General features: G+C 36.4%; 9 protein-coding genes and 2 long non-coding RNA genes across 14 annotated transcripts; 4 read left to right on the top strand and 7 right to left on the bottom strand.

Annotated features, from left to right (window-relative positions):
- The first annotated feature begins 1,649 nt into the window (after nt 1-1,649).
- LOC110849684 lies at nt 1,650-3,949 on the top strand. The gene is made up of 5 exons (XM_022097118.2): nt 1,650-1,803; nt 1,924-2,001; nt 2,093-3,416; nt 3,504-3,640; nt 3,726-3,949. Exons 2-5 carry the CDS (start codon nt 1,948-1,950, stop codon nt 3,798-3,800), a joined length of 1,590 nt encoding a protein of 529 aa, XP_021952810.1. The 5' UTR covers nt 1,650-1,803; nt 1,924-1,947; the 3' UTR covers nt 3,801-3,949.
- Nucleotides 3,642-5,056, bottom strand: LOC110849685. The gene is made up of 3 exons (XM_022097120.2): nt 4,367-5,056; nt 4,157-4,297; nt 3,642-4,082 (listed from the first exon to the last, which is right to left on the bottom strand). The coding sequence occupies exons 1-3, from the start codon at nt 4,655-4,657 to the stop codon at nt 3,993-3,995; spliced, it is 522 nt and encodes a 173-aa protein (XP_021952812.1). The 5' UTR covers nt 4,658-5,056; the 3' UTR covers nt 3,642-3,992.
- A 228-nt stretch (nt 5,057-5,284) lies between these two features.
- Nucleotides 5,285-6,929, bottom strand: LOC118435745. Of its 2 annotated transcripts, XR_004834986.1 has the most exons (4): nt 6,574-6,696; nt 6,232-6,491; nt 5,545-5,889; nt 5,285-5,470 (listed from the first exon to the last, which is right to left on the bottom strand). XR_004834986.1 is itself a non-coding variant. In XM_035852148.1 (3 exons), exons 1-3 carry the CDS (start codon nt 6,911-6,913, stop codon nt 5,602-5,604), a joined length of 888 nt encoding a protein of 295 aa, XP_035708041.1. In that variant the 5' UTR covers nt 6,914-6,929; the 3' UTR covers nt 5,285-5,601. The 2 variants fall into 2 exon arrangements, 1 of the variants encoding a protein (XP_035708041.1); XM_035852148.1 differs by having other exon boundaries at nt 5,285-5,889; nt 6,574-6,929.
- Nucleotides 6,930-8,697: 1,768 nt separating this feature from the next.
- Nucleotides 8,698-11,545, top strand: LOC118435744. Of its 2 annotated transcripts, XR_004834985.1 has the most exons (4): nt 8,698-9,803; nt 9,882-9,968; nt 10,053-11,136; nt 11,230-11,545. XR_004834985.1 is itself a non-coding variant. In XM_035852147.1 (3 exons), exons 1-3 carry the CDS (start codon nt 8,721-8,723, stop codon nt 10,116-10,118), a joined length of 1,236 nt encoding a protein of 411 aa, XP_035708040.1. In that variant the 5' UTR covers nt 8,698-8,720; the 3' UTR covers nt 10,119-11,160. The 2 variants fall into 2 exon arrangements, 1 of the variants encoding a protein (XP_035708040.1); XM_035852147.1 differs by lacking the exon at nt 11,230-11,545 and having other exon boundaries at nt 10,053-11,160.
- Nucleotides 11,546-11,634: 89 nt separating this feature from the next.
- LOC110850356 lies at nt 11,635-13,794 on the bottom strand. 2 transcript variants are annotated; one of them, XM_022097791.2, is made up of 4 exons: nt 13,620-13,794; nt 12,641-13,558; nt 12,366-12,574; nt 11,635-12,299 (listed from the first exon to the last, which is right to left on the bottom strand). In XM_022097791.2, the coding sequence occupies exons 3-4, from the start codon at nt 12,459-12,461 to the stop codon at nt 11,691-11,693; spliced, it is 705 nt and encodes a 234-aa protein (XP_021953483.1). In that variant the 5' UTR covers nt 12,462-12,574; nt 12,641-13,558; nt 13,620-13,794; the 3' UTR covers nt 11,635-11,690. The 2 variants fall into 2 exon arrangements, with proteins under 2 accessions (XP_021953483.1, XP_021952833.1); XM_022097141.2 differs by lacking the exons at nt 11,635-12,299; nt 12,366-12,574 and having other exon boundaries at nt 12,984-13,558; nt 13,620-13,780.
- Nucleotides 13,795-14,782: 988 nt separating this feature from the next.
- Nucleotides 14,783-15,418, top strand: LOC118435564. The gene is made up of 2 exons (XR_004834884.1): nt 14,783-14,943; nt 15,009-15,418. It is a non-coding gene; the product is annotated as an uncharacterized LOC118435564 (long non-coding RNA).
- Nucleotides 15,289-17,087, bottom strand: LOC110849590 (regucalcin). The gene is made up of 4 exons (XM_022097019.2): nt 16,572-17,087; nt 16,334-16,513; nt 16,013-16,156; nt 15,289-15,938 (listed from the first exon to the last, which is right to left on the bottom strand). The coding sequence occupies exons 1-4, from the start codon at nt 17,068-17,070 to the stop codon at nt 15,724-15,726; spliced, it is 1,038 nt and encodes a 345-aa protein (XP_021952711.2). The 5' UTR covers nt 17,071-17,087; the 3' UTR covers nt 15,289-15,723.
- Nucleotides 17,088-18,914: 1,827 nt separating this feature from the next.
- Nucleotides 18,915-19,894, top strand: LOC110849586. Its single transcript, XM_022097017.2, has 4 exons — nt 18,915-19,301; nt 19,395-19,433; nt 19,493-19,630; nt 19,707-19,894. The coding sequence occupies exons 1-4, from the start codon at nt 19,247-19,249 to the stop codon at nt 19,811-19,813; spliced, it is 339 nt and encodes a 112-aa protein (XP_021952709.1). The 5' UTR covers nt 18,915-19,246; the 3' UTR covers nt 19,814-19,894.
- A 95-nt stretch (nt 19,895-19,989) lies between these two features.
- LOC110849589 lies at nt 19,990-20,552 on the bottom strand. Its single transcript, XR_002547851.2, has 2 exons — nt 20,393-20,552; nt 19,990-20,319 (listed from the first exon to the last, which is right to left on the bottom strand). It is a non-coding gene; the product is annotated as an uncharacterized LOC110849589 (long non-coding RNA).
- A 1,237-nt stretch (nt 20,553-21,789) lies between these two features.
- On the bottom strand, nt 21,790-22,399 carry LOC110849588. Its single transcript, XM_022097018.2, has 2 exons — nt 22,243-22,399; nt 21,790-22,177 (listed from the first exon to the last, which is right to left on the bottom strand). The coding sequence occupies exons 1-2, from the start codon at nt 22,288-22,290 to the stop codon at nt 21,923-21,925; spliced, it is 303 nt and encodes a 100-aa protein (XP_021952710.1). The 5' UTR covers nt 22,291-22,399; the 3' UTR covers nt 21,790-21,922.
- Nucleotides 22,400-23,016: 617 nt separating this feature from the next.
- LOC110850355 (long-chain fatty acid transport protein 1) lies at nt 23,017-26,535 on the bottom strand. Its single transcript, XM_035851794.1, has 15 exons — nt 26,429-26,535; nt 26,212-26,362; nt 25,997-26,122; nt 25,773-25,884; nt 25,488-25,696; nt 25,395-25,417; nt 25,127-25,328; nt 24,995-25,023; nt 24,521-24,684; nt 24,227-24,431; nt 23,974-24,053; nt 23,835-23,878; nt 23,616-23,646; nt 23,316-23,552; nt 23,017-23,243 (listed from the first exon to the last, which is right to left on the bottom strand). Exons 1-15 carry the CDS (start codon nt 26,467-26,469, stop codon nt 23,089-23,091), a joined length of 1,809 nt encoding a protein of 602 aa, XP_035707687.1. The 5' UTR covers nt 26,470-26,535; the 3' UTR covers nt 23,017-23,088.
- Nucleotides 26,536-26,831: the final 296 nt, after the last annotated feature.

Genomic DNA, 26,831 nt, shown 5'->3' with positions numbered 1-26,831 from the left:
AAATTAGGCAGAGATAATTAGACTTTAATGATTAAAATCATCATTCAGAAGCTCAAAGTGAGAAATAAGACTTGCTGGGGTTAATCCATGGCTCTGGGGAGGAGAGACCCTCTGCATGTCATTCTTAGATCATGATGCCCTTTGCATATGTTGGAGTACTATATGAGTCTACTAAAGCCCAGAAGTGGTTGATTCCATGGCCCCATTTTCGCGCGCCACACCCACTCAAAGGTGTAAAAACACGAAAAAAGCTTGTTTTTATGTTTTTTAACTGTCACCAAAAATCCAATTCACATTTTTGTGATTCTAGATACTTGTGTGATCATATCCAGTAGATATCTCGAGTTTTTTTTATAATTTTCTAAATTATTCTCATGAATTATTCTAGAAAGTTCAAATTTTCAAAAAAGTTGAGATATCTACTGGATACGATCAAACAAGTATCTGGGATCACAAAAAATGCAAATTAAAAAAATCCGAGCAATATTGGATTTTTTGTGACATTTAAAGCACATGAAAACTGTTTTTTTTCCTGCTTTTGGCGCCTTTGAGTGGGTGTGGCGGGCGCAAATGTGGACATGGCATCAAACCAATTCTGGATTTTAGTAGACTCGTGTAGTACTCCAAAATAAGCAAACGGCATCAATACAGATATCTGAGAGGGTCTCTCCTCCTGAGAGTAAAAATTTGCGCATGCTAAAAATGCGCTCAGCTTCAACCGGTGTTATATGTTGTATTTCATGTCTTTCTTTAATGCACACATTAGTGTAATATAATATCGTGAAACTAAGAAATTAAGGACAAGCGTCAAGTACAAAAATCCAAAAATGCAAACAAACACATTAAAAACCCGAAAAAATACTGAAACATTCAAATATCACGAAAAAAATGTATTTTTTAAAAATATGGCGAAGTATTGTCAAAAATATTTATGTTTGCGAAAAGTCCAAAATAGTTTTTAAAATTGAAAACATTTTGTAATTTTTGATAACCACAAGTGTTGATAAACAACGCTACAAAGTTTGGGGGTCGACGTGATCGAAATGAAAAAGTCATAAATAAATAAATATTCGGGGTATGGATATTACATTCAATATGATAAATACACAACAATAATTAGATACAGGCCCGTAGCGACGTTTCGTCCGGCCTGGAGAGTTTGGCCGTGGTACGGCCTAATTTTCCCCCAAAAAACTTTGAAACCCCGATTTATCCTGTACATTCTATTGTGGAACCCGGCGGTACGGCCCCTCGGGGCGTACGACCTGGAGAGTGTCTCTCCACGTTTCTCCACCGTCGCTACGGGCCTGATTAGATATATTTTAGCAGCATGCAAAAAGCTGGAGCATGCAAAAAGCTGGAGAATGCAATTTTATCCCCACTTCACAATCACCCGCATCAGTGGACACTCGAACCGATAGTAATTTTCTCAGGATCAGTGAAATACAAATTATAACCAGAGGTGAATCTTGTAAATTTACAAGATTCAACTCTGTTTCTGAAAGCATTTGTGCGTTTTGAAACTCGGCCTAACCTAACCTAACTTGACCCCGGACTCCACTCACCCGACTGGGAAATTTCCCATGCCTAACCCCCCCAGGGTCGGGTTGGGTCCACCGACTCAAAGCAGGATCCGACTCATCTCTGATATAACCAAAACCTTTGTCTCTTGCCTCTTGGCTTCACATCATTTTTACTTGTCAATGACAGTCTGTCATTGTGGTTTAGAATTTGTTGGTAGTATTATTAACTCTCCATCGTCCACAATTCGTACCACAGCTGATTGACCCTCTCTACTTATATGTAAATACTTGTCCAAATTACTAATTGTATTAACTATTTGTCTAACTCGGTATCGCAATCTATCCACTTGGCATTTTACTGCTGCACAGTATAAAAAACAAAAACCTTGTGTTGTTTCAGGTTTTCAAAATTGCACAGAAAAATATGGAATACGAAGACGAAGATTATCCAATGCGACAAGCTCTACAGAATCCAGTCGTAAGTTTTCTACACATTTTGAATTGAATATATTTTTTTACTGTAAATGCACATCCAAAGTTACTTAACTCATTCCACAATTTTTTGAAAGATACTCCAGCAAATATTTAAAAATGGATCGGGTTCTTTAAGAAACCTACGACTTGTTTGCCATTTATGGAATGAAATCGCAGTCTCCCTTCCCCAACCAATTTTGCGCCTTGGGCTTTACAAACGACCGTACCCGTGGCATTCAGATTCATCAGGGAAAGTCGATTGTTGCAGTGGAACCCCATTTCAATTATTCTGTTTAAAAATGGAACCGAAATTAGCACGTCGGATAATAGAATACGGATGCAAAAATCAAGATAAACACCCACCTCTTTTACGAATTGCTGGCGCCTCATCCAGACTGCTCCATATTTGCGATAAGTTCAGTCAATACGTGGAAGACTTGACAATAACATTCGCCAATGAAGACTTGATCTCAACGCTTTACGAAACTGTAGAAAACCGTTGCCCAAATTTGAAAAGACTGGAAATCTGCTTGCAAACGGATGAAATGAATAATTTCGACGATAAAATTATTTATTCCGCGTCACAATTTGCCATCTCTTGGCCAAAACTGACCTCAGTTAAAATACTGGACATGACTGGACAAGCTCGTTTCCTCCAGATGACACAATGCATCCTCTATTCGACCCCAAACTTGAAATACTTTTGCTATCATGGCAAAAAGTATCCGGATCTCAGCCAGAATTTAAATGTAAAACGGATTAAGGTCGACTTACGTAAAATGAGAGCGAGTGAAATCCCCTGTTGTAATGGTCCCCACGGATTAAACAAAATGCTGGATCAAGTAAAAGATCGCCTTCAAGTTTTATGCGTTCAAAATGACATGTTTGATGATGATCTCTACAACGATTCCAGTGACGATGACATGGATGATGATCCCATAAAGACAGAAGCTGGCAGAATTGCTTTCAAAATCCCGAAAATGAAGAATCTTAAAGAATTTAGAAATGAAAGGTTGGACGCTTTTAGTTGTGGGGCTAATTTGCAAGATATTTGCGCAGCGAGGCTCCCAGCTTTGGAGACTTTAGAAATTTCAAAATTACATCACTGTGAGTTGGACGATTTACTACGAAATATTATACAGAAAAAGGGCTACTTTAGTGGGGTGAAAGTTCTGCATCTTTCATGTGTCCGCGATCCCGAATTAATTATACGATTAAAGACACCATTCCCAAATTTGGAAAACTTAACAATTGTACAGTTCGGAATTGATGAAAATGTGCCGTTTACCAACGTCGGAACAGTATTAAGATCGTGTAACTCACTCGGACTGAAATCTTTGACACTGGATGTTTCAATTGAAGATATACAATTGTCTAATTTTATTCAGTGTTTTTCAAATTGCGAGAAATTGTTGATAAGTATGTGCATACATTGATATGCATTTATGATCAATAAATTTCATCTCAACACATTAAAGCTACTATTTTTCGATACATTTTTCACAGGCGGTCTCAAAACTTTGGAAATAATTGAAAATGGAGTCGATGATGATTTAGACATGTTAGTTGATGGAGTCGCACAAATGAAGCAAATCCTTTTGCAAATGAATTCATTCGAAAATACAATTATTCGGGGGATTCAAGTAAGTCTGACAATAATTAAGAGCTTAATTCGGTTTTATTTAAGCATGCAGCATAAATTAATTTATGTCATTTTAACGTTTGAAGTTCAAAGAAGCTACATGGAAATGGGTTGAAGCCTTCATTCAAGAAAACAAAATCCCAGTTATTTTTCATTGTTAATCTATATATTAGCCATTCATGGAAATATAAAACTCAAACTTAGCAGTTATTATTAGTATAAATTGTATATCAAAGATGAATAAGTTTGGAAAATGTAAGTTTACATTAGCATTTGTAATCTTCATAATAAAAATTTATTTTGTGAGGTTTTCATGTTGTCTTCAACATTTGTTCGGAATCCCACTCTTGTTTTTACTGGATGCCTCTTTGAACCTCTTCGCGATTCGTTAGCACAACCGAGCCCAAGGTCGCAAAGATAAATCCGCTGATGAGTGCCATTCCCTAAAATAATTTCATAGTCATAAATATCTACATAAAAAATGTTAATATTATTTTCCAACCAAACGAAAACCTACCCCTGCACCCAATTTAACTTCAAACTGCTGACAATCATTCTCACGCGTGCAATTAATTTCGTACAGCTTCACGGCAGAAATTACGTACAAAACTCCCGAGACTGGCATGCATAATCCGGCCGCATATTGATAGAAGAAGTCCTGCATGAAAATAAATAAAAAATTCTACTGTTTTTTTACCTGACAATTTTTTGCTTAATTGATTCTTACAACGTAAGCCGTCTTCCGATTCAAGTACAATTTCTGGCTATAAAGATGCCCAATAAAATTGGCTGTCGATGCCACCATAGTAATTCCAGTGACGGCAAGAAATACCCATTCTCTCCACAAAGACCGGACTTCATTATTGGTAAAATCCTCTCGATACTTGTCTCTATTGCTGGTATAGTTTGACAAAAAATGACTGCAGTAGGCAAGAACCAGGGTCGGAAGTGTGAGCAAAATTGAGATCAGCTTCAACTTGCCAGAAGCGTGTTTCATGTATTGCAAATTTTCTGGCATTTTGCTTTATGTACAGCGTTTTAATAAGATTACTAAACAAGAGTAGCTCAAGGAATGGACTGACAAGTGTAATTGTAAACCCAACGAGAGAACAATGTATGTATCAAATCAATGCGTATGTTGTCACCTTTGTGGAATGTGGAACAATGGAAAAAGAAGTCTGTTGAGGTGCTTAATCTCTGTAAATGAGGTATCTGCTTTAATGTGCTTATCTCATTTACGCTGTTTTTGACCAACAAGCAATTACACACTTCCACGGAATTTTCTTTGTAATCTGATAAAATAAAGTAATTTTCCGTCGCCCACTCAAAACCATATGTCCAGCGTCTGATCAATTGTCAATTGTTGTGTTAGGTGCTAGGGGTACCAACTGATTGCATTTTCGTTGGGCAATGTGTGCATGTAAATTTGTTGTGAATGCTTGATTTGAAGCTAATCGGAATAACAAATTGATTGTCATATTTACATTGAATTTGTCACTGGGAAGTGGTGACTAATTTTGGGATCATACCTAATTATTTAATATATACACCCAAAATTGCATATTTATGTATGCATTTGGTTGTACGCCCTATGCTATGTACATATGCATATATGTAAATATATACTTATGTGTTCACTTATGAATTAGTATATATACCCCAAAATATGTTTTTTATTATTATAAAACATCAGATCTATTTACAATCTAGTCTGTACATAGGTAATTACAAACAAGAAGTTTGTAAATTTATGTTTGTGTGTGTATTCAAAAATAATTTGCTAAACAGGTTTATCAACTTATGTATTTATGTCCTATCTTCTTTCCGAAACCTACAACGGATTAAAATTTTATGCTCACATGTAATTTGATAAACCAGTAATTATATTTCGAAAAACCACCCAACCTGACTTATCTCTTCTCAATAAAACCCATTGGATTGTGATAATATCCTTGAGAAGATTCATCTCCGACCAATCGCGAGCAAAGCTTTAAACGTCCCTTTAACCGTGGACCTTATAAACTTGAGTACCGTCCGTCTATTTACCGTAAAGACTCCGCCAGCCCCAAACGCTAGTGGTTGACAAGTTTTTGCGTATTTCGTGAAACATTTTTTCTCATGCTTTGAAACAGAGTGCAAATTCTTCCACGACATTAGCGTAGTTTTTGACATTTTAGCATACCGCCCCACAACTTCGAGCCCCATGGTCCACCCGAACTGGAATGTGAAGGACCAAGTCAACAGTTGCGCCTATACCAAGAAACAATTAAATAAATAAAGTGAAATGCTTAAAAGGAAACCAAATTCGGAAATTACAACCAACAATTAATATCAAAGCCGAACTTCAAAATATTTTAATGGAGTTTCCCACTTTGCATATATCTTGTAACTACGATAATTACGAAATTTATGTATGGCATGCCCTATTTGCTCGAAATTTAAATTAATTCCAACTGTTGCCTAAAATGTCGGCCATTTTTTTTCTTGCTCTAGGCATTGTCCAACTTTAATTCAGAAGCCAGTAACTTTTTCAGAGTACTTAAGATTAAACCCATTCAAACCTTTGCGCTGCATAAATATGTTTGACATTACCTTGGCATAGATGTCCATCGAAGTCCAATTTCTTATCAGAATTACATTACATGATAGAATAAATTGGAGAAATTCGCTCTGTAAAATGGGAATCATATATCTGATAATTCCATTTGCATCTTTATGCAGCAGTTGGACGCAGTTGTACTCCTTCGGGAGGTGTCGAACAGTCCGAAGTAAGCTGATTGTGTTACTTGAGGGTTTCGAAGTTGCAATAAGTGGGACCCGAAACTCGTCATTGATCAAAGATAGCACCGAAACTGTGCGAAAAATTAACTGGGTAAAAACAAATTTCCGCCAAATTCAAATTTTCTACAATCCATTTCCTTCTGTCGGACTTACGTGTATACAGAAAACAAAATATGCTAAGGGCCAAGAAAAGCTGTCCAACCCACAGCGATCCAACAATTATGACCGAGCCGAAGACAAAATTTACTAAATAATTTTGTTTTAGGGCAAAGTCCCAAAGTTCGTGTTCCTCTGCTTGAGGGAGGATCGAAGGGAGTAAAATTGGAAGATTCATATTGTTGAGATAGATCGGAACACAGAATAAGGGAAAAACCGACATGACGCACAAGGAAAGTAGGAAGATATCCAAAATCCTGCCAGGAATGCAGGACAGTTTGTTTGGGTTGTATGACTTTGTCATCCATTTTTCTGTAAAGAAAAATAAAAATAGCATAAATTAACATTTTTAAGCTAGCAGTTTCAAAAAACATTTGAATTTGATGCGAAATTCCTCCTTATTGGTCGGAACGACACCGTAGCTACTGGACACGTCCAGTAGCCGGGGAAGCGTGGGGATAAGGGGACAATGTCCACAAGGTTATTCGATGTCCCTATCGTCGGCCCCTGTTATATAAACCCCTCTCTTCCCTATTCTGCAATATTGATGTCCCCATGGCATTGGCGGTCACTGCACACTTAATTTGAATGTGTTTCCCATTCACTTTCCCCTTTTAGTGCATGTCTGGACTTTATATTTTAAGCTCGCCCGTGATTAATTGCAAAATTGTCCCCATAACGTGAACATTCAGTGTGAAAAAGATTCGTGACGTCGATATATATAGAAATCTTACTTACTTCGAAATTGCAATCCAAAGCCATACAGGTGATTCATTAACCGGCAAATTTTATTCTGGCTCCAATTGGCGAATATTGCGGCACTATTCACCATGACCAAGGCGAATGAACCAATGTAGCACATATAAAAATACGGATTCTCGTGGCCTCCTTTAAAATAGAACAGTTCGAGTGTTCTTACAACCGCAAATATGTTCATCGCAACGGAAATTAAAGGGAATCCACGCAGCATTGAACGGGAAATAGGGGAAATGTAAAAATTTTTGGTTTTCTTGCTGAATTTAATGCCCGATGCACCAATGGATGATGCGACTAGAAGAGATGAATGCAAAATTTTTGGAAGATTTTCTGTATACATTTTAGGAAATGGATTCTTATTGGAAATGTTTTGGGAGATTAAAAACGTTTGACAAGTTGGTTGAATATTAAAACGCTAATACAAATAAAAATGGTTTGCCGTCATAGTAAAGGTCAAATTCAAGCCATAAAAAATGATTAGCTTGTGAACAATTTTTTTAAAAGAAATTAGTGATAATCTACCTCTGGAAATTGATAGGTTGCTGTCATTTAGTAAACCATGTTTCATACATGCATCTACCACTTTTCGGTCTAAAATTCTAAAGTGCTGTAATTTGAGGAATTTCCTAGCATAAGTTAATAGCACAGGATATGCCCTTTCAGATACCTACATATATACATATTTATGTATGTATGCAATATGCCTGCTAAAAATTTGGGAATGTATGTATGTACCTGCCACAAGTTATGAAAAATTGCTTGCACGAGGCAACACAATTTGAATTTTTGTATTTGTTGACTTACGAAATTATGAAAAACGACCTTCCAAAATTGTGCAGGTCTATTATCATGCAAATTTTATAATAGCATATGCATGCACGTACATATGTATGCATATACATACCTATATTTATGCGTACATATACAATTTAGGTTGTAACTACATAGATAAATATTTAATGGAGAGTCATCTTATCCGGACTGCTGACGAACAACATTCATTTCAAAAACAAGATACTTAAATTCAAAATTACATGCTGAATTTTCTAAAATCCTGGTTGCTAAAATTACTTATGTATATCTCTTATTATAGTTATTCCTGCTCCTCATAAACTGGGCATCTGTACAAACAAATAAATAGATTCATGTACTACTAATTACTTATCCACATGCAGGATAAACAAACGTAGCAAAATACTTATAAATAGAAATGCATTTATGTAAGTATGTACACTATAAGTAATAAGTTATTTCGCTAATGAACCATTTTTCCTCAACCCCAAAGACAAATAGTGAATTATCATCTGAAAAACTCAATTGCGAAAACACCACCTCATAATAGAATCTACCCACTAATCGATCACTTGCCACATAAAACCATTTCTAAAATGCAGAAAAACTTGCACCTTCAAAATAATCCTGTCAAATCCCCATCGCACCCTCAAAAATCCCTCATCACCTTCTGTGCCAATCTGCCCTTCAGAATCCTACAACTCTCCGGCTTCTTCCCCACATCGATAAAATCCTCTTCAAATTCTATCTCCCCACTCCCCACCCCGTTCTACTTATCACTTCCCGCCATATGGCTTATCACATTAATCTGCATAACCCTTTTTCCCTTATTCCTTGTATCACTCACTTACACCCAAGAGCGTGACGAAATCCCAGAATTTGTCATGCAAGGCCGTAACACGTTCCTCATGATCAACGTTTTTTACGGGGTTGCTTCCATCTTTTGTCCCATATTGTCTAGGCTGATTTTATTTTTGAGTCGCAAAAAATTTGCCACGTTTTGGCAATCTTTCTGCCTCTTGGTAGAGAAATTCCAAACGGACAATTTTGATAGGTCGATCCAGATCAAGTGGAGTCGTAATTGTTGGACGAAATTTGTCTTACATGGCACCCTACATTGGATAAATTCCATTCTCCAGTCCATACTTTATATGAAACAGGGTGTCTTATCCAAGTTTGACGACGGAGACATCCTGAAATTTTGGAATGTCTGGATTTTTTCGTTGAATTCAGTCCTTAGCTGTTTCGCTTTGCATGGGTTGATCTATTTCGTAGCGAGTTATGAATTAATTGTAACTTTGTTACTGCAAAGTTTATCGAATTTGAGGAATGATAAGGCTTTAAGGGTACAGGAATTGGTCGAAGTTTACATCGCGCTTGATCGCAATGTTACCGAATTTCTTGACTTGTTTGCAAAATATTTGAATATTAATATCATGTATTTATTCATTTACTTGCTGTATGTCGCATACTCCTCGTACAGCTTGATTAGGATTAAAGAATATGTTTTGTTTGGCTTGTCCGTAACGCAAATGGTGATCGGGGTGGCAAGTTTATATTGGTTGACGAGCTGCGCGAGTGGGGTGGAACGGGGAAGTAGGCAGTTTTGCAAACGTGTGAAATTTGAAAGTTTTGAAATTTCGAAAAAGTCTCGGGCAGTGGGTGGAGCAGGACTGGTGGTAAGACTTGCATTAAACTCAATAGATTACAACTTTTTTTGTATGAAAATGTTTCTAAATGCTTAAATATTTCGAAAGATGGAAAACGTAGAAAGATTACCTGCCTTGGATCCTATTAAACTTGATAACACTCTGTTAACGCTGGACCTGAGGTTACTAATATCAGTAAGTAAACAAATTACTTTAATTACACATGGATAACTATGTCAAAGATTTAGCTTGTGTACTTTCCGTTTTTCCCCTACATAGATTCTGGCAGCTATAGCGACATACATGGTCGTTATTGTCCAATTCCAAGCTATGGATAGTTCTTAAGTAATTAATTTAAGTGACAATCTAAAGTCCTAAATTCTAAACTAAAGAAAAACCGCAAACATTTATCTATCGGAAAAAATTGATTATTCACATCTTTCCTAGACACACGAGTACGGATAAAATAAAACTATGCATTTATAAATGTATATTAGGGAGTTTGCATGTATACTTCCGTAAACAATTTCCGTGACGTAGCAACGTGATTCCGTAGCTTTTCACGGAAATTTTTCAGGTCATCACGTTGCGGAGGGCGACAGTTTGCATAAAAACACTCAACGTGACCCGTAGTGAGACATCCGTAATTTTTCACGTATTTACGGTGTTTTCTCTGTCACTACGTATAAAAATCAACGTGAAAAACCATTTTTCACGGACGTTCTATGGACTCGAGCATTTCTACGAAACAAACCGGAAATGGTTGGAAAAAAACCACCAGCGAAGGTAAATTTAGTAAACACATCATTACTGCATTTCACTTGTATATTTAATCTTACGCAATTTACTAAAATGGGTCCTGATTGCAGGTTTTGGAACCGAAAAAAGTGCCGGCGAAATTTCGATTCACTCTGGAAAGTGATAGAAACTTACTTACTACCGCAATAAATGTAAATCCCTTCCAGCTAGGCAGACAAAAGTGGAACGATGTTTCTGCAAGTTTACTGCAAGTGTTTGGATATCAAGTTTCAGCTCGGACTGCTCGCGAAAGAGTTGAAAACCTTTCGAACAAATACAAACAGGAACAGTTAATTTACAAGTAAGATCATTTCCTGTTACTCTACAATGATATGGCTATTTTTCATGCAGTAATTCGATAAATTTAGAACTGGGACTGAGGAGGAGCAGTCCGAAATAGGAAAATGCATGGAAGAAATTGTTAAGCTCATAGAGGAGGAGGCCGCTCCAGTAAATATTTTTCATGGCGCTGATTCTGGTGACCCTGTACCAACGAGCAAAAGCGATAGAAAGGCCGAAAAAATCTTGGCAGATATAGATCGAGATGAAGTGCTCAAGCGAAATTGTAAGCACATAGCACAGTTAAATATTTAGATTCACATTTTTCATACTTACCTCCCTTATCCATCTTTAATTCTTATCTTCCTCTTAATCTCAGATGAAGACGTTCCGCCGCCCCCAAATAAAAATCGGGCAAAGAGGTCCAAATTAAGGTACGAGGAGGACTTGCTGACGAAGAAAGTGAACCATGACTTGGAAATTGAACAGAAGCGATTTCGTCTTGAAGAGGAGACCAAGCGGGCGGAAATTGCAAACGATACGAAGCGATTAGAGTTGGAACTTATACGTGAAAAGAGATTGCAGCAGGAAACTGAACAACGCCAACTAATGTTTGAAACTTTTCAGCAAACGTTGAAAGTACTCACGGACGCATTACAAAACAACAAAAACTAAGCTATTTTTCATATTTTAATTTTAATTCTGAAATATTTATTTTGCTACAAAATCGTGTTACGATTTAAATTGTTAAACACTAAAATTAAATTTAAAGTACACAATTGTGTATATTCATAGTTAACCAATTCTTGTACACTTTAGTTCCAAAATAAAAAAACAATTTTAGTGAAGATATTCCTCTAGTTCCGGTGGTGCACATCCAAAGTACTTCGTTACTTGACTTCCTCTTAAACACGTATGACAGTTTGATAGAATTACGGCAACATCGTACTGCTTCCTCAGACATTGAAGTAGAAGTTTCTGGTTTTTCTTATAGTCCAAGAAGACGAACAACTGAATAACTTTGCCAAAACCATACTCAACGTGAACTCTCAGTGCTGACATGTCTCGATTGAAATTTTTTTGCTGAATCGTCAATGGATTTCGGGAATTGTTCTTGTATCCAATTTTTATAAATTTTTGATTTGCATACCCGGGGTCTCCGTACAGAGTGTACCAGGAACCGTCGTTCTGTACAAATTTGCGTTCTAATTCTTCAATTAGACCACTAAGTCCGAGAATAGCGGAGTCATGCCTTCGTCCGTTAAAGGGCCCATCCAACCTTCCAATGATTCCATTTGGCAGCATTATTGATTGGTACTTCAGTGTGTGTGTTTTGTAATAACCACTGTAAACTTGTCTTTGATTGATACTTGGCCGGCAAATTGGGCGTGCGGTACCATCAATAAAACCTACTACATTTGGATAGGCACACCCAGAATTGACAAGTGTCTGAAAAGTGAAAAAATAGAATTATAAAATTACATCAAAATGTGTGGGAGAAATACTCATAATTACATCAGCAAATTCCTGCAGCTTCATCGGAGTTAGCCATTCGTGACTATTCAGTGACCTCAGAAGATGTGAAAATTGCCCGTGTATATATTCAGTCATCCAGTTTGATATCCTTGAGAGAAGGCTGTAGTCCCTGTTGAAAGTAATTTCTAAATCGTGCAATCTATTAGGGTAGCATAATCTTCTCAACAGTATCAATAGTCCTTCAAGCCCTTGAAAATTAGAAATATTATATAAAATATGAAGCCAAGATTAATGTTCAACTTCGAGAGTAATACCGGCGAATTTATGACCACATGGTAAAATACATATTTTTGGTATGCGTAATGCTACCAGGAGGCGTCGGATCTCGTGGCACTTGAATCTGAAGTTTATTTCACAGTCCAGGTCGCTTATCTCCGCCACTATCTAAGTTAATGCTGGGAAGGGTTTTGAAACTTCGTCGGACGTGGTAGTTTCTCAATTTCGTAAATCTCACATAATCTGGGAATGAAATAACTCCTCGAAGAAATAACGCTCTCAAGTTCTTTCGAGTAAGGTGATACATATTTAATTTTAAAATTTGCATCAACAAAAATTTTTGTTGATAATTCAAAAATAATTCACAACCAGGAGTAAAAATGAGAAGAAAACATAATTACGTATTTATTTAATTGTGGAATTGCAAACTATAATTCCGTAACCGTGCAACGTACAAAAAAGATGCGTTTTTACGTTACGGTTTACGCACGGACGTGAATTTGCAAACTGTCACAACGCAACGTCGACGTAGTATGAAAATCTACGGTTCTACGCCACGTTCAGGGTCCACGGAAACATTCATGCAAACTCCCTATTGTATATTTTTATTTCATATTTAGGATCATATTTCCTTAGCTGCACAAAATAAAAATGTGAAAAATGTGGTGTGCAATAACCATATGTTAATATAAATTAATTATTTAACACCCAGATTGGGAGCATTCACAAAAGCTGGATGTGCATCGATAGCATCGGTAGCCGAGCCAGTAGCAGGCGTTGCTGCATTCGGGCGCCGTGTAGCCCCCGCACCACGCAAGACTGTCCCCACTCACAATGTTCAGGAAGGCATTCTGGGCGGATGATGTGGGGGGTTGGTCGGCAGATGAGATCGAGTTGCTTACAGCCTTCCCATATTGAGAATTACCTCCGTGAAGAGATTCTGGTGCTGCGTGGGCCTTCATAAATACAAATAAAGTTCAGAATTCGAGAGTTTCTAGTTAATTTTTGTTCTCTTACCATGGCAACAACGGCTCCGAGCAAAATGATAACCTTCATGGTCTGCATGATTTTTTACAAAGTTTGGTGGAAAAAGTTTCCAAATGAAGTAGTTGAAAAGTAGTTGTTTGGCTGTTGGTGATTTGAATGTTTGTAATACCAAAATGATCCAAAACTGACTTTTTATACCCAGTCCACCGGATACATGTGTTTCAAAGTTGTAAACATTTCTGGATAAATTTATATGATGCATGAAGATCACCACGTAATGCTGTTGTTGTTATCATTTGCACGAAGATAACAGCGCAATCCGTGTTGTTGGCTGAGGTGACTGGATCAGTTAAATCAAACTTTAATCAGCATAAGAATTAACCCATTGCCTGCATAAAAAGTTGATATTTGCGCTGTGACTACGGATATTTACAGGTACAATCTGGAGTAACAATGCATCTATCTCATCCTCAGTATAAAATACTTTGAGGCGTGCAAATTTCCTGGTACGCGAATTTCATACGCAATAACCCTGTCTTCCTCGCAATTTGCGAGTCGCAAGTTAAAATCGAAACGTTATCTGAAGTTGATTGTGGATATTTGCGTTGCACAAAAGTGTATTGTTTCGCAACACATCTTGTGTCGATTTGGTCTAACACAGAAGCCTGCCTGCAAAATATATTAATTTTAACAAACAAATTTATTGTCCGAAGAAAGGTGAAAGTCAAATCTCGCATGACATGGGAAACTAGCATGTCAATTTTGTGACTTTGCATATCCGTCATTTTTGGAAACACTTTGTGGTTATCATACGTAGGAACAGAATATGCAATAAATCTGCATCGATGCTTGTCAAAAATATTTATTTTATCTTAAGTTGATTTTTATTTTATTTTAATTAACCTAAGTATGAATTTAGTTTAATTTAAAATTCAGTTAAACAAATTGCATGATGTTTCGACAGTAGTCCTTCTGGGATTAAAATATTTATTTATTATCATAACGTAGTCGACATCAATTGTTATGCTGATCATCCTCTGATTAAATCATAACAGCATTACAGCAAACACCACAACATTTGCTTTGTTACCAAAACTGATAACACCGGTATTATATGCATACGTTTGCACGTGTTGTTGTTTATGCATCAAAAATTTATCGATAAATGTTTTCGAAACGCTATTACGAATATCCGGTGGACGGTGTATAAAACAATTTCAAAAGTATCATAAGCATTTCAACCAGCAATAAGCCAACAAGTCCAGTTCATCACCCAATCCTCGTTTAAACTTCAAACCGAAAAATCATGCAAGCCATGAAGATTATCATTTTGCTCGGAGCCGTTGTCGCCATGGTAACAGAACAAAAATTAATTGCAAACTATCGATCAGATGCTAAACTTTATTTGTATTTATGAAGGCACACGCAGCACCTGAATCTCTCCACGGGGGTAATTTTCAATATGGGAAGGCCGTGAGCAACTCGATCTCATCCGCCGACCAACCCCCCACATCCTCCGCCCAGAATGCCTTCCTGAACATTGTCAGTGGGGACAGTCTTGCGTGGTGCGGCGGCTACACGGCGCCCGAATGCAGCAACGCCTGCTACTGGCTGGGCTACCGATGCTATCGCTGCACTTCCAGCTTTTGTGAATGCTCACAATCTGGGTGCTAAATAAATAATTAATTATATTGGTTTGTTTACATAGCCGTTACACCGTCTATTGTTTTATTAAACAAATTACTTTCTTAATCTGGTCTGTTACAATAATTCTAATTCATGTCGAATAATAAAATTTTGATACATAATAAATTTGATTGTTTCATTTATTTTTTATCTATGTACGTAAACATGCAAGATGCAAAAAATGATGTAACTTAAAACAACTTAAAATTTTCACACTGTAGGTATTTTGCATACTTACTTTATATACATAAATGACGTGCATCCACGTACTTAAAATCAATCTAACTACATATTTATGTATTATAGCTACGTTGTAAGGAAATTAATTATTACATGAAATTAATTTCATATTGCATGTCAATTTACATATATTCAACTTTTCGAAATGCACATCTTTTAGCTAACCTTTACCATTGTTTTGAAATATTTATTAGATCGCTGGTATCCTTCATAAAGCAAAAAAACTCTCTTGCACCCCTTTAAAGCAATTGTCCCGTGGATTTTGAATTCTAATCAATTTTCCCGCATCGGGTTCCCCTTGAACGGTGGTCAAGTCCAAATTTATTGACGTCGTGGTTACATACATTGAATCATAGTTAGGTCCACCAAAGCAGAGGGAGGTTACGTTCGTCGTCGGAATAGTAATTGTGTCCACAAGTATACCTTAATCAAATTAGATCATATTAATATAAATATACGCACTCACTACCAAGACTAAATTTCTAAATAATTATTACCCGTTTCTCCATCAACTTTGATCACGCTTTTTCCTTTCCAATTAGCAATCCAGACATTTCCATTGACATCGGTGCACAATCCGTCGGGAAAAGAACCCTCAAGTTGAGGGTAGTTTTTATAATCCAGCAATACCTTCCTATTTGCTATTGGAAAATATCGGTAAAATATTAAGACAACTGTAAGTTTAAATGGGTACACAATTTTCGAACCCAAATTAAATAATTACTAAAAAATACAAAAACACAATCGCATTTTCATAGATACCTATGAACCAAAACAATACTATACATACATATATAAATCAGATCTTAAATACTTACACAATTGTCCTGACTGGACATCAAAATCGAACACGTTTGTCACCCTTCGAGTCAAATCATTCCAAAAGAGCTTTGTCCCCTCTTTGTTCCATCCCAGACCATTTGGAACATCGTAGTTCCCTGCGGCTAATTTATTGTCCAGGAACCCGTCATGCTTTGCGGAGAGGCTAAAAATGTTCCCTATTCACGACTCAAATATTAGATTAGTCCATTAAACACAGATTGTCCTAAAATTTACCATTTCCTTCATTCACTTGTAATGAACCCATATCCTCAAATTTCGCAATTCCTGTCCAATATCTGCCCTGCGAGTCGCATTTGCCATCCTCCAAAGTTGCCTTTATGTCTCCCTCGTCCAACGTGTACAGTATTTTGGTCACTTGGCCCAAGTCCCAATCAAATTCGACCATACTTCCGGTTGATAAGGAGACTAAAAATTTCGTAGTGGACGATGAATACGGCATGGATACCCCAATCCAAGCAATTTCTCCATTCTCTAGTTTGACTTCTTTTGATGCAGTTTCTCCAGAAAGTGGATCAAATATTGAGACGGATTTGCCGAAGCAATTCGTGAAAATTAATTGTTGTCGGCGATTATCCCAGAGCGGAGATTCTCCGAATAAGACGGGTTTTGAAACGGGTTGGATTTTGTATGACATTTTTGTTAAATGTGAGGAGAATAATTCAAATAGTGCAGTAGAGAGGCTGAAGTATTTAAAGAAGATTGAGCATATCATCTGCACGTGTGGTGCTTTTGAACGAACAAGCACTTGAATCAAGGTCTTTTTTAATTAAACCTGATATGGATTTATTTACATATATTGCCAGTTGAGTACCTATAGTACTGAATATTAAACATTGTAACAAATGACAATGTCATCATGACAGAGGCAGATACGTGACAAGTGCATGCATACATAAATGTATTTATAGTTGACTTTTTGTAGTCACTAGTACAGTGGCAGCAAGATAACCTTACCCCGCCGAATCTCAAGGCCATGCGCGCACAACGACAGGCTCGATCCCGCACAAATCGCCTAAAAAACGGGGTCTCGTTTTTATTTTTTTACACTCTAGTGACCTTAATATTTGACCTTTTGAGGTCAAACTTTGCACACACATTGCCAATCATATTTCCCAGGGTGGTTTTCAAGGATTTTGACCTAGGTCACTTCAGTCACCTTCCAGAAATCACCAAACTTGTTGCATAATATTTGGTTTTTACACTCTAGTGACCGTAATACTTGACCTTTTGAGGTCAAACTTGGCACACACACTCACAACCATATTACCCAGGGTGGTTCTCAAGGATTTTGACCTAGGTCACCTACGTGACCTTGAAAACCACCCTGGGGAATATGATTGGCAATGTGTCTGCCAAGTTTGACCTCAAAAGGTCAACTATTACGGTCACTAGAGTGTAAAAACCAAATATTATGCAAAAAGTTTGGTAATTTCTGGAAGGTCACGTAGGTGACCTAGGTCAAAATCCTTGAAAACCACCCTGGGGAATATGATTGGCAATGTGTGTGTCAAATATTAAGGTCACTAGAGTGTAAAAACCAAATATCATGTAACAAGTTTGGTAATTTCTGGAAGGTCACTGAAGTGACCTAGGTCAAAATCCTTGAAAACCACCCTGGGGAATATGATTGGCAATGTGTGTGCCAAGTTTGATTTCAAGAGGTCAAATATTAAGGTCACTAGAGTGTAAAAACCAAATATTATGCAAAAAGTTTGGTAATTTCTGGAAGGTGACTGAAGTGACCTAGGTCAAAATCCTTGAGAACCACCCTGGGGAATATGATTGGCAATGTGTGTGCCAAGTTTGACCTCAAGAGGTCAAGTACTACGGTCACTAGAGTGTAAAAACCAGATATTATGCAAAAAGTTTGGTAATTTCTGGAAGGTCACGTAGGTGACCTAGGTCAAAATCCTTGAAAACCACCTTGGGGAATATGGTTGTGAGTGTGTGTGCCAAGTTTGACCTCAAGAGGTCAAGTATTACGGTCACTAGAGTGTAAAAACGAAATATTATGCAACAAGTTTGGTGATTTCTGGAAGGTGACTGAAGTGACCTAGGTCAAAATCCTTGAAAACCACCCTGGGAAATATGATTGGCAATGTGTGTGCCAAGTTTGACCTCAAAAGGTCAAATATTAAGGTCACTAGAGTAAAAACGAGACCCTGTTTTTTAGGCGATTTGTGCGGGATCGAGCCTGTCGTTGTGCGCGCATGGCCTTGAGATTCGGCGGGGTAAGGTTATCTTGCTGCCACTGTACTTTTTTTTAATTTTTAGTACATGGCGAATTCATACATACCATAGAAAATATGTACATATGTATCAATTTACAAACACACAAATAAATTTGATATCAAGGGGCTTACTGGGGTTTCCATGCATAATGCATAGACTATTTATAGAAAGGGAAAATATTTCTGAATACTATTGACTATACGGAATAATGTTCAAGAAGATTTTCTATGCATTTGGCTTGGAACTGTGCACTGTACATAAGTAGTACTGTATGCTTACGAGAATTCTTGGAATAAACAATTCTTTATTAAACCCCCCCCCAGACACCACACCCCCTTCCAAAAACTACAATAACCATATTTTTATGCTCCCCCACCCACATGGGTCCATTTTAGACCTTAAAATAATTGATCGTTTTTTTCCAAAAAACTCACTGTGCGAGAGGAAGCACATTCATATCGAAATCTACAATATCTGCATGAATGAATATTTACATAAGACTCGCGTGCTCGATCGCCCCCTTTGTTGTGCTGCTCCAGAGATTCTCTTTGCGTGAGATTTTAAAAGGATAATCATCAGTGTGTTTGCTTTCTCTTTAAAAAAATCTTTGTTGAAAATTGTAAACAAGAAATTAAGTTGAATTATAATCGACAAGAATGGAGAATGTCTATGAAAATGTCAAAAAGGAGCTGAAACCACAAGCAGTAAAAGGTAATTAAATTTATATGTCTTAACGTTATTAAAGGAATCACTTTAAAGCGAAATTGCTATTCAACTTAATTTAATTTAAATGTTATTTTACAGATGCATTGGAATTGATGTGGAGCCGAATAAATGAGCCAGGTAAATATTTTATTCTGAGTCCATAACTGAACAATTAAAATAATTATTTGATTTATTAGATAATTTGGATAAAATAAATGGAGCAAAAGAGGAAGCAGGCAACGATATGATTGAAGTTATGAAATTGGTATTTCCACTTGTTGTGGACATTCAAGTAGAAGCTGTGGGTAAATTTGGATTTCCTAGGAATAACGATGGTAAATTACAGCCTAAATTTTAATTAAGGCTGCTGTAATTCGACGATTAATCATAAAATGAATAATATATTTCCAGGTTTGCGAGATTTCCTAGTCCGAGCCAATGAATTACTTGAAAATGATAAGGACATTTCCGATATGTTAATTCGTATTCGATCCATTTATCTTCCTTCTTATGCATAGTTAACCTGTTTAATGATTTTTTAGTAATGATTTTTTATAAGTAACAATAAACACGCAATTACTTGTTGTAATAGTTAAAAACACGATTTTTCTATTTTATTAAGCGGATGAAAAGGATAAAGCTTTATAAATGCCGGTAGCTGAAGCTACTTAATCAGTTATAACAATCAACTCTGTATCGTTATAATAATTGTTTATTTCATTGAAAAATCTAGTAATCCATATAAAAAATGCTTAGCTATATTAAAACATCCATCAAATTCCTAACACCCATAATCCGTACACCGACACGAGCTTGAAGTGCACTGATAGCATCGGTATCCCAGCCAGTAGCAGGCGTTACTGCATTCGGGCGCCGTGTAGCCTCCACACCACGCAAGACTTCCGTCATTCGCAATCTTGAGGAAAATATTCTCGGCGGATGATTTGGGGGGTTGGTTAGCGGAAGAGATCGAATTGCTTACGGCCTTTCCAGCATTTACCAGAGGTTCAGGTGCAGCACATGCCTGTCATAAAAATTAAAACCTGAATAAGTCCGGTTATTAATTTTATGGTAATTGATTAAGAGATTTGACTTACCATGGCGACAATGGCTCCGATAATAATGACGATCTTCATGGTTTGCATGATTTTCTAGAAAGTTTTGTGGAAAAAAGTTTCCAATATGAAGCAGTTGAATAGTTGTTTGGTTGTTAGTGATTTGAATGTTTGTGATGCCAAAATGATCCTAAACAGACTTTTTATACCCAATCCACCGGATACATATGTGTTAACAGTGTAAACATTTCTGGATAAATTGATGTGATGCATGAAGATCACCACGTACTTAATTCTGTTGTTGTTATCCTTTGCACGAAAGATAACAACGCAATCCACGTTGTTGGCTGAGGTGACTGGATCACAGCGATCAAACACTAATCAGCATAACAATTGACCCATTGCCTGCTTAAAAGGTTAACATTTGCGCTGCGAGTAGTAATGATATTTACAGACTTCTGGAATAACAATGCACCTATGTATCTCATCCTTAGTTTACCATAATTTGAGGCGTGCGAATTTCCTGGTACGCGAATAATTTCAGACGCCATAACAGATTACATAAACCTACGTATGTGTCTGTGTTATATCTGTTATGACGAAAATGCTTTTTCGCAAACATTTCCGATTTTTATTAGGACGATGCCTTTAGGGATTAACCGAACTATTTGCCCAAAGAAATATGATAGTGAAATCGCGAATTTCATTTCAAGATGGAAAACTAATAATGCAGATCTCGCAACGTATCTCTGTATATATGCTACACTATTTTGACCAAATTAGTGATAATAAATTACAAACTTAAATGATGATTAACAATAATCAAAACCGGAAGTTCGAGGACACAAAAATTTGATTTTGTTAAGATGTGCACAATTTGTAGAGCTGATTTTTGTGAATCAAATTTTTTCAACAAATTTTTCAATTTTCTTTTGGAGTTTCTATCCGCAAAACATTATAGCCTCGGCAAATATGTAATCCATTTTACAGATTAAATATTAAATAAATTTGTGACTGATGCAAGTTCCATCAAAATCTGAGAGCATGCATTTGGGAGACCCCCATTGAAAGTTCGAGAGTAGTCAAAATTGGCTAAGTGATTCCCAGTGGGGGTTAATAGCCTAGATAACGTCGTTAGTGCAGAATACTGTTATTACAACAACATGTTCTTCCCAACATTTTGCTTCATAACAGGATTGCATGCTATCTCCGAATTTTAATTTCTGTAATTCATTTTTCATCCTGGTGCCACTCCGTTAAGAGAAACCACGGACAGATCGACAAGTGCTAATGAGTCAAGGAAAAGGGAGCAAACTCATGGTTAATATCCGTCTTAAGAATACTGCTCCACGAATATTTACTTCAAAATTAGAGAATAATAATTAGTAAGAAAAGTTGAAACGATTTGGTAAATGTAGTAAATATTTATAATCCGTGTGTCAGTTTCATTTTCATATAAATTTTTATTGTTCAATTTCGGTTAAAATTTATTATCACAAATAGGTTTAAAAAGTAATTATTAGCTGCACAAAAAAAGTTGCGAGGTAACCAGGTTAATACCAAATTAATTACTTAGCACCCAGATTGTGAGCATTCGCAAAAGCTGGATGTGCATCGATAGCATCGGTAGCCGAGCCAGTAGCAGGCGTTGCTGCATTCGGGCGCCGTGTAGCCTCCGCACCAGGCAAGACTGTCCCCACTGACGACGTTCAGGAAGGCATTCTGGGCGGATGATGTGGGGGGTTGGTCGGCGGATGAGATCGAGTTGCTTACAGCCTTCCCATACTGGAAATTACCTCCGTGAAGAGATACGGGTACTGCGTGTGCCTTCAAAAATACAAATAAAGTTTAGAATCCGATCGATAATTTGTAATTAAATTATAATCTCTTACCATGGCGACAATTGCTCCGAGGAAAATGATAATCTTCGTAGCTTGCATGATTTTTCGATTTGAGGTTTGGGTGATGGATTTGTGATGAACTGGAATTGTTGGCCTATTGCTGCTTGAAATGCTTATGATACTTTTGAGGAGGAATCGAAATTCTTTTATACCACAGTCCACCGGATATTCGTAATAATTTCGAAAACATTTACCGATAAATTTGTTGATGCATGAACAACAACACGTGCGTATCTATGTGCATACCTATGTAACACCGGTGTTATCAGTTTGAGTGATGTTTTGGTGTTACAAATGTATGTATGACTGGATCATAATGTCACAATAACAGGCTAATCCATGCAAAATTTGTTGATTGAGCTACGCAAAACTACAATGAAAGAACGTTCATTCACAAAATACATATGACGTTTTTTATATGAATTATACATAATCATAATTATTTGCATCTCATTAAGTCGCAGTTAGAAATTCCGTGAAACCATATTTCATAGTATAATGGGAATACATAGTTAATCAAAAGCTTGTTGTTCAGGATTTTGACATTTTAATTCTTGGTGCGAAATAATTATGAAGTGAAATTTACTAAATGAGAAGTCTTACAACTTTTGTATAATTATTGAGGTTAATTTAACCGATTAACTGGCTATATTGGTATTATTGATCCATTATTGGTATTACTTTAGTGACTAAACTTTCATGCAAAAATATACAAAATGAAACACTTCATGAAAAATGAGAGTCAAAACCTTGTACATCATGCCATTCACCTTTCACATTAACTGTTTTTATTTTATTGCAATAAATATGTTGTACATGCATAAATTGGCTGAAACGTCAGAGTTTGATATTACCCGCTACAATTTTTTCATACAAGTCGTTCGTAAAGGGAACATATTTCCCTTCTTCATTCGACCAGAAGTAAACATTTTTGTCACTTTTGACACCAAATCCTTCCTTTTGTAGCTCGGTTTTCTTCATTTTATGTGTGCCTAATTAAAGAGATGATTGCTTCACTTTGTCTCATTTTCGACAAAAGAAATATTCCATACAAATAATCTCACCAGTTATTTCAATGCTGGGCACAATTCTCAAGAAAAGTGGGATCGCATAAGATGGCAGCGTCTTTTTAATTTTTGAACTTAATTCATCCAAATTCAAGTTATTGTTTTCATCTGCTATCGCAGCCATGCCACATTTTCCATCCGCATTGGGAACTTCAACAGGGAAGACTACCACATCCAGCTTGTCTGTGAGATTGCTAATAATATATTCCACCTCAGTTGTGGACACGTTTTCTCCTAAAAATAAAACAATTCGAATGTGACCAGAAAATTAGATGGATTAGTGTATCTGAAATTTACCTTTCCATCGGAAGGAATCGCCTAATCTGTCCTGAAAGAGGAGGCAGAGAGTAAGTTTACTTTATTTTTCCTGGATTTTTTAATCCGGTTCGAGTTCGGAAATTAAAAATATTGTAGTTACATATATGCAGGTACATGAAAATCTTTGGTGCATTCCCGAACTTTTAATTTCTGAACTCGGACATGGATTAAGCCGAAAGAAAAATAAAGTAAACTTACCTTGAAGTAGAGATATCCAAGTTCATCCTTCATGAACAAGTCGCCTATGAAAAAGTATTTACATATATGAATAATTGCATAATTTTTTAATTGTTTTTTTTACATGAGAACAATGACTCGATTCTCTCACAAAACACACCTGTTCTGAATACCGAGTCGCCTTTCTTAAATACGTCGGATAGAATTTTCTTTGAATTTGCTGCTTTATCAGAGGCATATCTAAATATGTAATAAATATAAAACAACAAAAATATGGTAATAAATATGTGTTTTCATAATTGATTCGGAATTATGTACACATTTATATTGTCGGAACCGGTAATTACAGCTCATTAAATTTGGAAAATACTTTTTCAACTTTGATGGTACTGTGTAATTCGTGTCGTGCATACCCCTTAAAATCTCGGAATGCATGATCTTTCTGGATTTTGCCGACCAGTTCTCCCATCTCATAGGGTCCACACTGTACTAGAAATCCAGTCTTTGGATCTCGTATTGGTTCATAATTACTATCCAACTTGACAATGGTCATTGGGAATAGATTCTTGAATAAGATTGGGATGAATCCGCAGGCACCGACCTTATGTTCATAGTTCACTGTTGCGAATGTGAATATGCTTTTGTGGTTATTTGCAATGATAACACAAAAATGCAAGAATCTTAATTTTTTGCATATACTTATTTACCTGTACTCACGTTGCCTTCTGTTGAGCCATACAGCTCTGAGATGTCTTTGATACCGAATCGTTCCACAAATTCCTCCCATATTTCTCGCCTCAACCCATTGCCCAACATTAAGCGGACTTTGTGTTGTTTTTCTTCCGGCGTGACAGGCTGCCGCAAAAGATATCTGAAGAATCATTTTTAAGATATTGAGACAATTCACGCAGTCCTAGGTAACATTGTAAAATCCGCAAATTCTGTAAACTTACATATGTATAAGTAGAAATTTTACAAAAATTTACAAATATTTCTAAGAAAAATTAGCTTACAATTTTTGTAAACTTACTCAGGTCAAGGGATGTTTTTATTTTGTCAAAATTTGTAAAACTATTTTACAAAACTTACGGATTTTACGAATTACCAATAACTTCGTTAATTGCCTAATGACACGTTATATGTACACTTGTAATGCATGCGAAAAAATAATATCTATTTACCTAGCTGTTTCACCCATATACTGTGCTATCTACAGCAGAAACCATTATTGTTTGAATACTTATTATTATTGTTGTTTTAAATTTGCATGCATGCATACATAGAAAGAGCTAAAATAGAAATGTGTTACTCACTGTGACATTGTATTTTATACAATCTTTCCAGAAATTTTTGGCTGAAAATTTGTCCCTTAGAGCGAGCGTATAGCCGTTTACAAATGTCTGTGATACGCCTACAATTCCCGAATTTGTATGATAAAGAGGTAATGTTGCGTAAACGATGTCATCTGGTTGCATCTTGTTTGCAATTCTGCCAGCCACGCCAGCCATCAGAAATCTGTATTTTTTTGGAAGAACAGTTGTTAAATTGCTTTTTTTAGAACCACGAATATTACCCACTTACCTGCAATGTTTTATGACAGCTGCCTTAAATTAAAATTTTTATAAAAATTTGTAATTAACGGTTTTATGATTACAGTACATAAATTCATCCAACCTTGTTTAAACCGCTTGTGCCCGATGTGAATAAATAAAACAATTCGTCAAGAAAACCAGTATTTTCTTGTTCTTTTGGAGTTGAAGAGGCATGAGTGAGGATTTCCTTGTCAAGATAAATTCCAGATTTTAGAACATTTTGCTCTATATTACTTCCAGATACAAAAATAGGGACATTTGGAAGCTTGTCCTTATACGCCTCCGTTAATGCTGCCGGAATTAACATAAAATTGATATGCATCATTTTGTTTATATTGCAAATGTTCGCGTATTTAATTATGCATACCTTCTGTCAGCTCATAACCACAAATTATTGCCTTTGCATCCGCCAGCTCAAATGAATATTTCAAAGGCATTGAACGCAGGTTAAAGTTGACCAAGGCAGTTACAACTCCGATCTGATCAAAATTTATATGCAGAACAATAAACCCATAAAATTGTGCAATTTTTTAAATCAAAGTAAGCATTGCGTATTAAGATGTGTGACATCGATTTATCATTATTGCATACCTTGCATAAGCCAAGCCATGTGCATATGTAACGAGGATCATTCTCCATGAATAATGATACTTTGTCTCCTTTTTTCATCCCAAGATCTGCCATCATATTCCCGATTTTATTGCTCGTTTCAAGTACCTTTAAACAATAAAAGTAGGACTTTGATAATCTTTTAAATGAGAAATGAAGAGTTAATGGATTTTGCAATTATGTGATAATTGATGGACCTGCTGAAATGTCCAAACTTCATCCTTGAAAAGAATTGCAGGTTTACCAGGGTTCTTTTTTGCACGCTCGTCAAACACTTTTCCGACAGAGGCTCCATTCTTTTCTAACGTCCTCAATTCTAGTAAGGATTTTATGTGCCGTGTGATTATCCTGTAAAAAAAATCATGTAATCATCCTCGATGTATGAAATATGTAATTGTTAATCACATTTCTCACCTGCAATCCCGTGGGAGCGTTTTAATAATATTTACTAGCATTTTTTCACATGAAGATCTTGGACACAGAGTGAAACAACCACAAACAGATCATACGACATTTACAAGATTTTCATCCAGTCAAAACTTTGACACTCAAAATACCCTATACATGCCATGCATATGTAGGTTTACATTTTTATCCCAATTCCCTTTAGTTTTCATATCTGACTGTATAAACTGCTAGGAATAAGAGTAATTCAATCTTCCACTGACCATCAACTTCAAGTAATATTATCTATGTATACCGGATTACATAAAGAAACTTGTTCTATGCATATTCCTACGCAATCATTCTCATTCAGTGTTTCTTCAAAGTTCCAACCCTTGATTCAATTTTACTCATGAATAAAAGCTCAAAAGTC

This window comes from Folsomia candida, unplaced genomic scaffold, assembly GCF_002217175.1.
Source record: "Folsomia candida strain VU population unplaced genomic scaffold, ASM221717v1 Fcan01_Sc005, whole genome shotgun sequence".
NCBI lineage: Eukaryota > Metazoa > Arthropoda > Collembola > Entomobryomorpha > Isotomidae > Folsomia > Folsomia candida.
The sequence above is the reverse complement of the archived record's forward strand: the minus strand, read 5'-3'. Positions and strand labels throughout refer to the sequence as shown.

Excerpts from the sequence above, each read along its gene's own strand:
- LOC110850356 (XM_022097791.2), bottom strand. The coding sequence starts at position 12,461 with ATGACTGAATATATACACGGGCAATTTTCACATCTTCTGAGGTCACTG. Across the intron at positions 12,300-12,365 it reads AGCTGCAGGAATTTGCTGAT|ACACTTGTCAATTCTGGGTG; the intron begins GTAATTATGAGT and ends TTCACTTTTCAG.
- LOC118435744 (XM_035852147.1), top strand. The coding sequence starts at position 8,721 with ATGCAGAAAAACTTGCACCTTCAAAATAATCCTGTCAAATCCCCATCG. Across the intron at positions 9,804-9,881 it reads TGGGTGGAGCAGGACTGGTG|ATGGAAAACGTAGAAAGATT; the intron begins GTAAGACTTGCA and ends ATATTTCGAAAG. Across the intron at positions 9,969-10,052 it reads ACCTGAGGTTACTAATATCA|ATTCTGGCAGCTATAGCGAC; the intron begins GTAAGTAAACAA and ends TCCCCTACATAG.
- LOC118435745 (XM_035852148.1), bottom strand. The coding sequence starts at position 6,913 with ATGCTATTTTTATTTTTCTTTACAGAAAAATGGATGACAAAGTCATAC. Across the intron at positions 6,492-6,573 it reads ATTTTGTTTTCTGTATACAC|TTTCGGTGCTATCTTTGATC; the intron begins GTAAGTCCGACA and ends TTTTTCGCACAG. Across the intron at positions 5,890-6,231 it reads CGATGGACATCTATGCCAAG|GCGCAACTGTTGACTTGGTC; the intron begins GTAATGTCAAAC and ends TTCTTGGTATAG.
- LOC110849588 (XM_022097018.2), bottom strand. The coding sequence starts at position 22,290 with ATGCAAGCTACGAAGATTATCATTTTCCTCGGAGCAATTGTCGCCATG. Across the intron at positions 22,178-22,242 it reads TCGGAGCAATTGTCGCCATG|GCACACGCAGTACCCGTATC; the intron begins GTAAGAGATTAT and ends GTATTTTTGAAG.
- LOC110849586 (XM_022097017.2), top strand. The coding sequence starts at position 19,247 with ATGGAGAATGTCTATGAAAATGTCAAAAAGGAGCTGAAACCACAAGCA. Across the intron at positions 19,302-19,394 it reads GAAACCACAAGCAGTAAAAG|ATGCATTGGAATTGATGTGG; the intron begins GTAATTAAATTT and ends GTTATTTTACAG. Across the intron at positions 19,631-19,706 it reads ATTTCCTAGGAATAACGATG|GTTTGCGAGATTTCCTAGTC; the intron begins GTAAATTACAGC and ends ATATATTTCCAG.
- LOC110849685 (XM_022097120.2), bottom strand. The coding sequence starts at position 4,657 with ATGCCAGAAAATTTGCAATACATGAAACACGCTTCTGGCAAGTTGAAG. Across the intron at positions 4,298-4,366 it reads ATCGGAAGACGGCTTACGTT|GACTTCTTCTATCAATATGC; the intron begins GTAAGAATCAAT and ends ATTTTCATGCAG. Across the intron at positions 4,083-4,156 it reads AAGTTAAATTGGGTGCAGGG|GGAATGGCACTCATCAGCGG; the intron begins GTAGGTTTTCGT and ends AAATTATTTTAG.
- LOC110849684 (XM_022097118.2), top strand. The coding sequence starts at position 1,948 with ATGGAATACGAAGACGAAGATTATCCAATGCGACAAGCTCTACAGAAT. Across the intron at positions 2,002-2,092 it reads AAGCTCTACAGAATCCAGTC|ATACTCCAGCAAATATTTAA; the intron begins GTAAGTTTTCTA and ends ATTTTTTGAAAG. Across the intron at positions 3,641-3,725 it reads CAATTATTCGGGGGATTCAA|TTCAAAGAAGCTACATGGAA; the intron begins GTAAGTCTGACA and ends TAACGTTTGAAG.
- LOC110850355 (XM_035851794.1), bottom strand. The coding sequence starts at position 26,469 with ATGCTAGTAAATATTATTAAAACGCTCCCACGGGATTGCAG. Across the intron at positions 24,685-24,994 it reads TATATGGGTGAAACAGCTAG|ATATCTTTTGCGGCAGCCTG; the intron begins GTAAATAGATAT and ends ATGATTCTTCAG. Across the intron at positions 23,879-23,973 it reads CGACTCGGTATTCAGAACAG|GCGACTTGTTCATGAAGGAT; the intron begins GTGTGTTTTGTG and ends ACTTTTTCATAG.
- LOC110849590 (XM_022097019.2), bottom strand. The coding sequence starts at position 17,070 with ATGATATGCTCAATCTTCTTTAAATACTTCAGCCTCTCTACTGCACTA. Across the intron at positions 16,514-16,571 it reads ACAAGTGAATGAAGGAAATG|GGAACATTTTTAGCCTCTCC; the intron begins GTAAATTTTAGG and ends AGTCGTGAATAG. Across the intron at positions 15,939-16,012 it reads CAAAGTTGATGGAGAAACGG|GTATACTTGTGGACACAATT; the intron begins GTAATAATTATT and ends AATTTGATTAAG.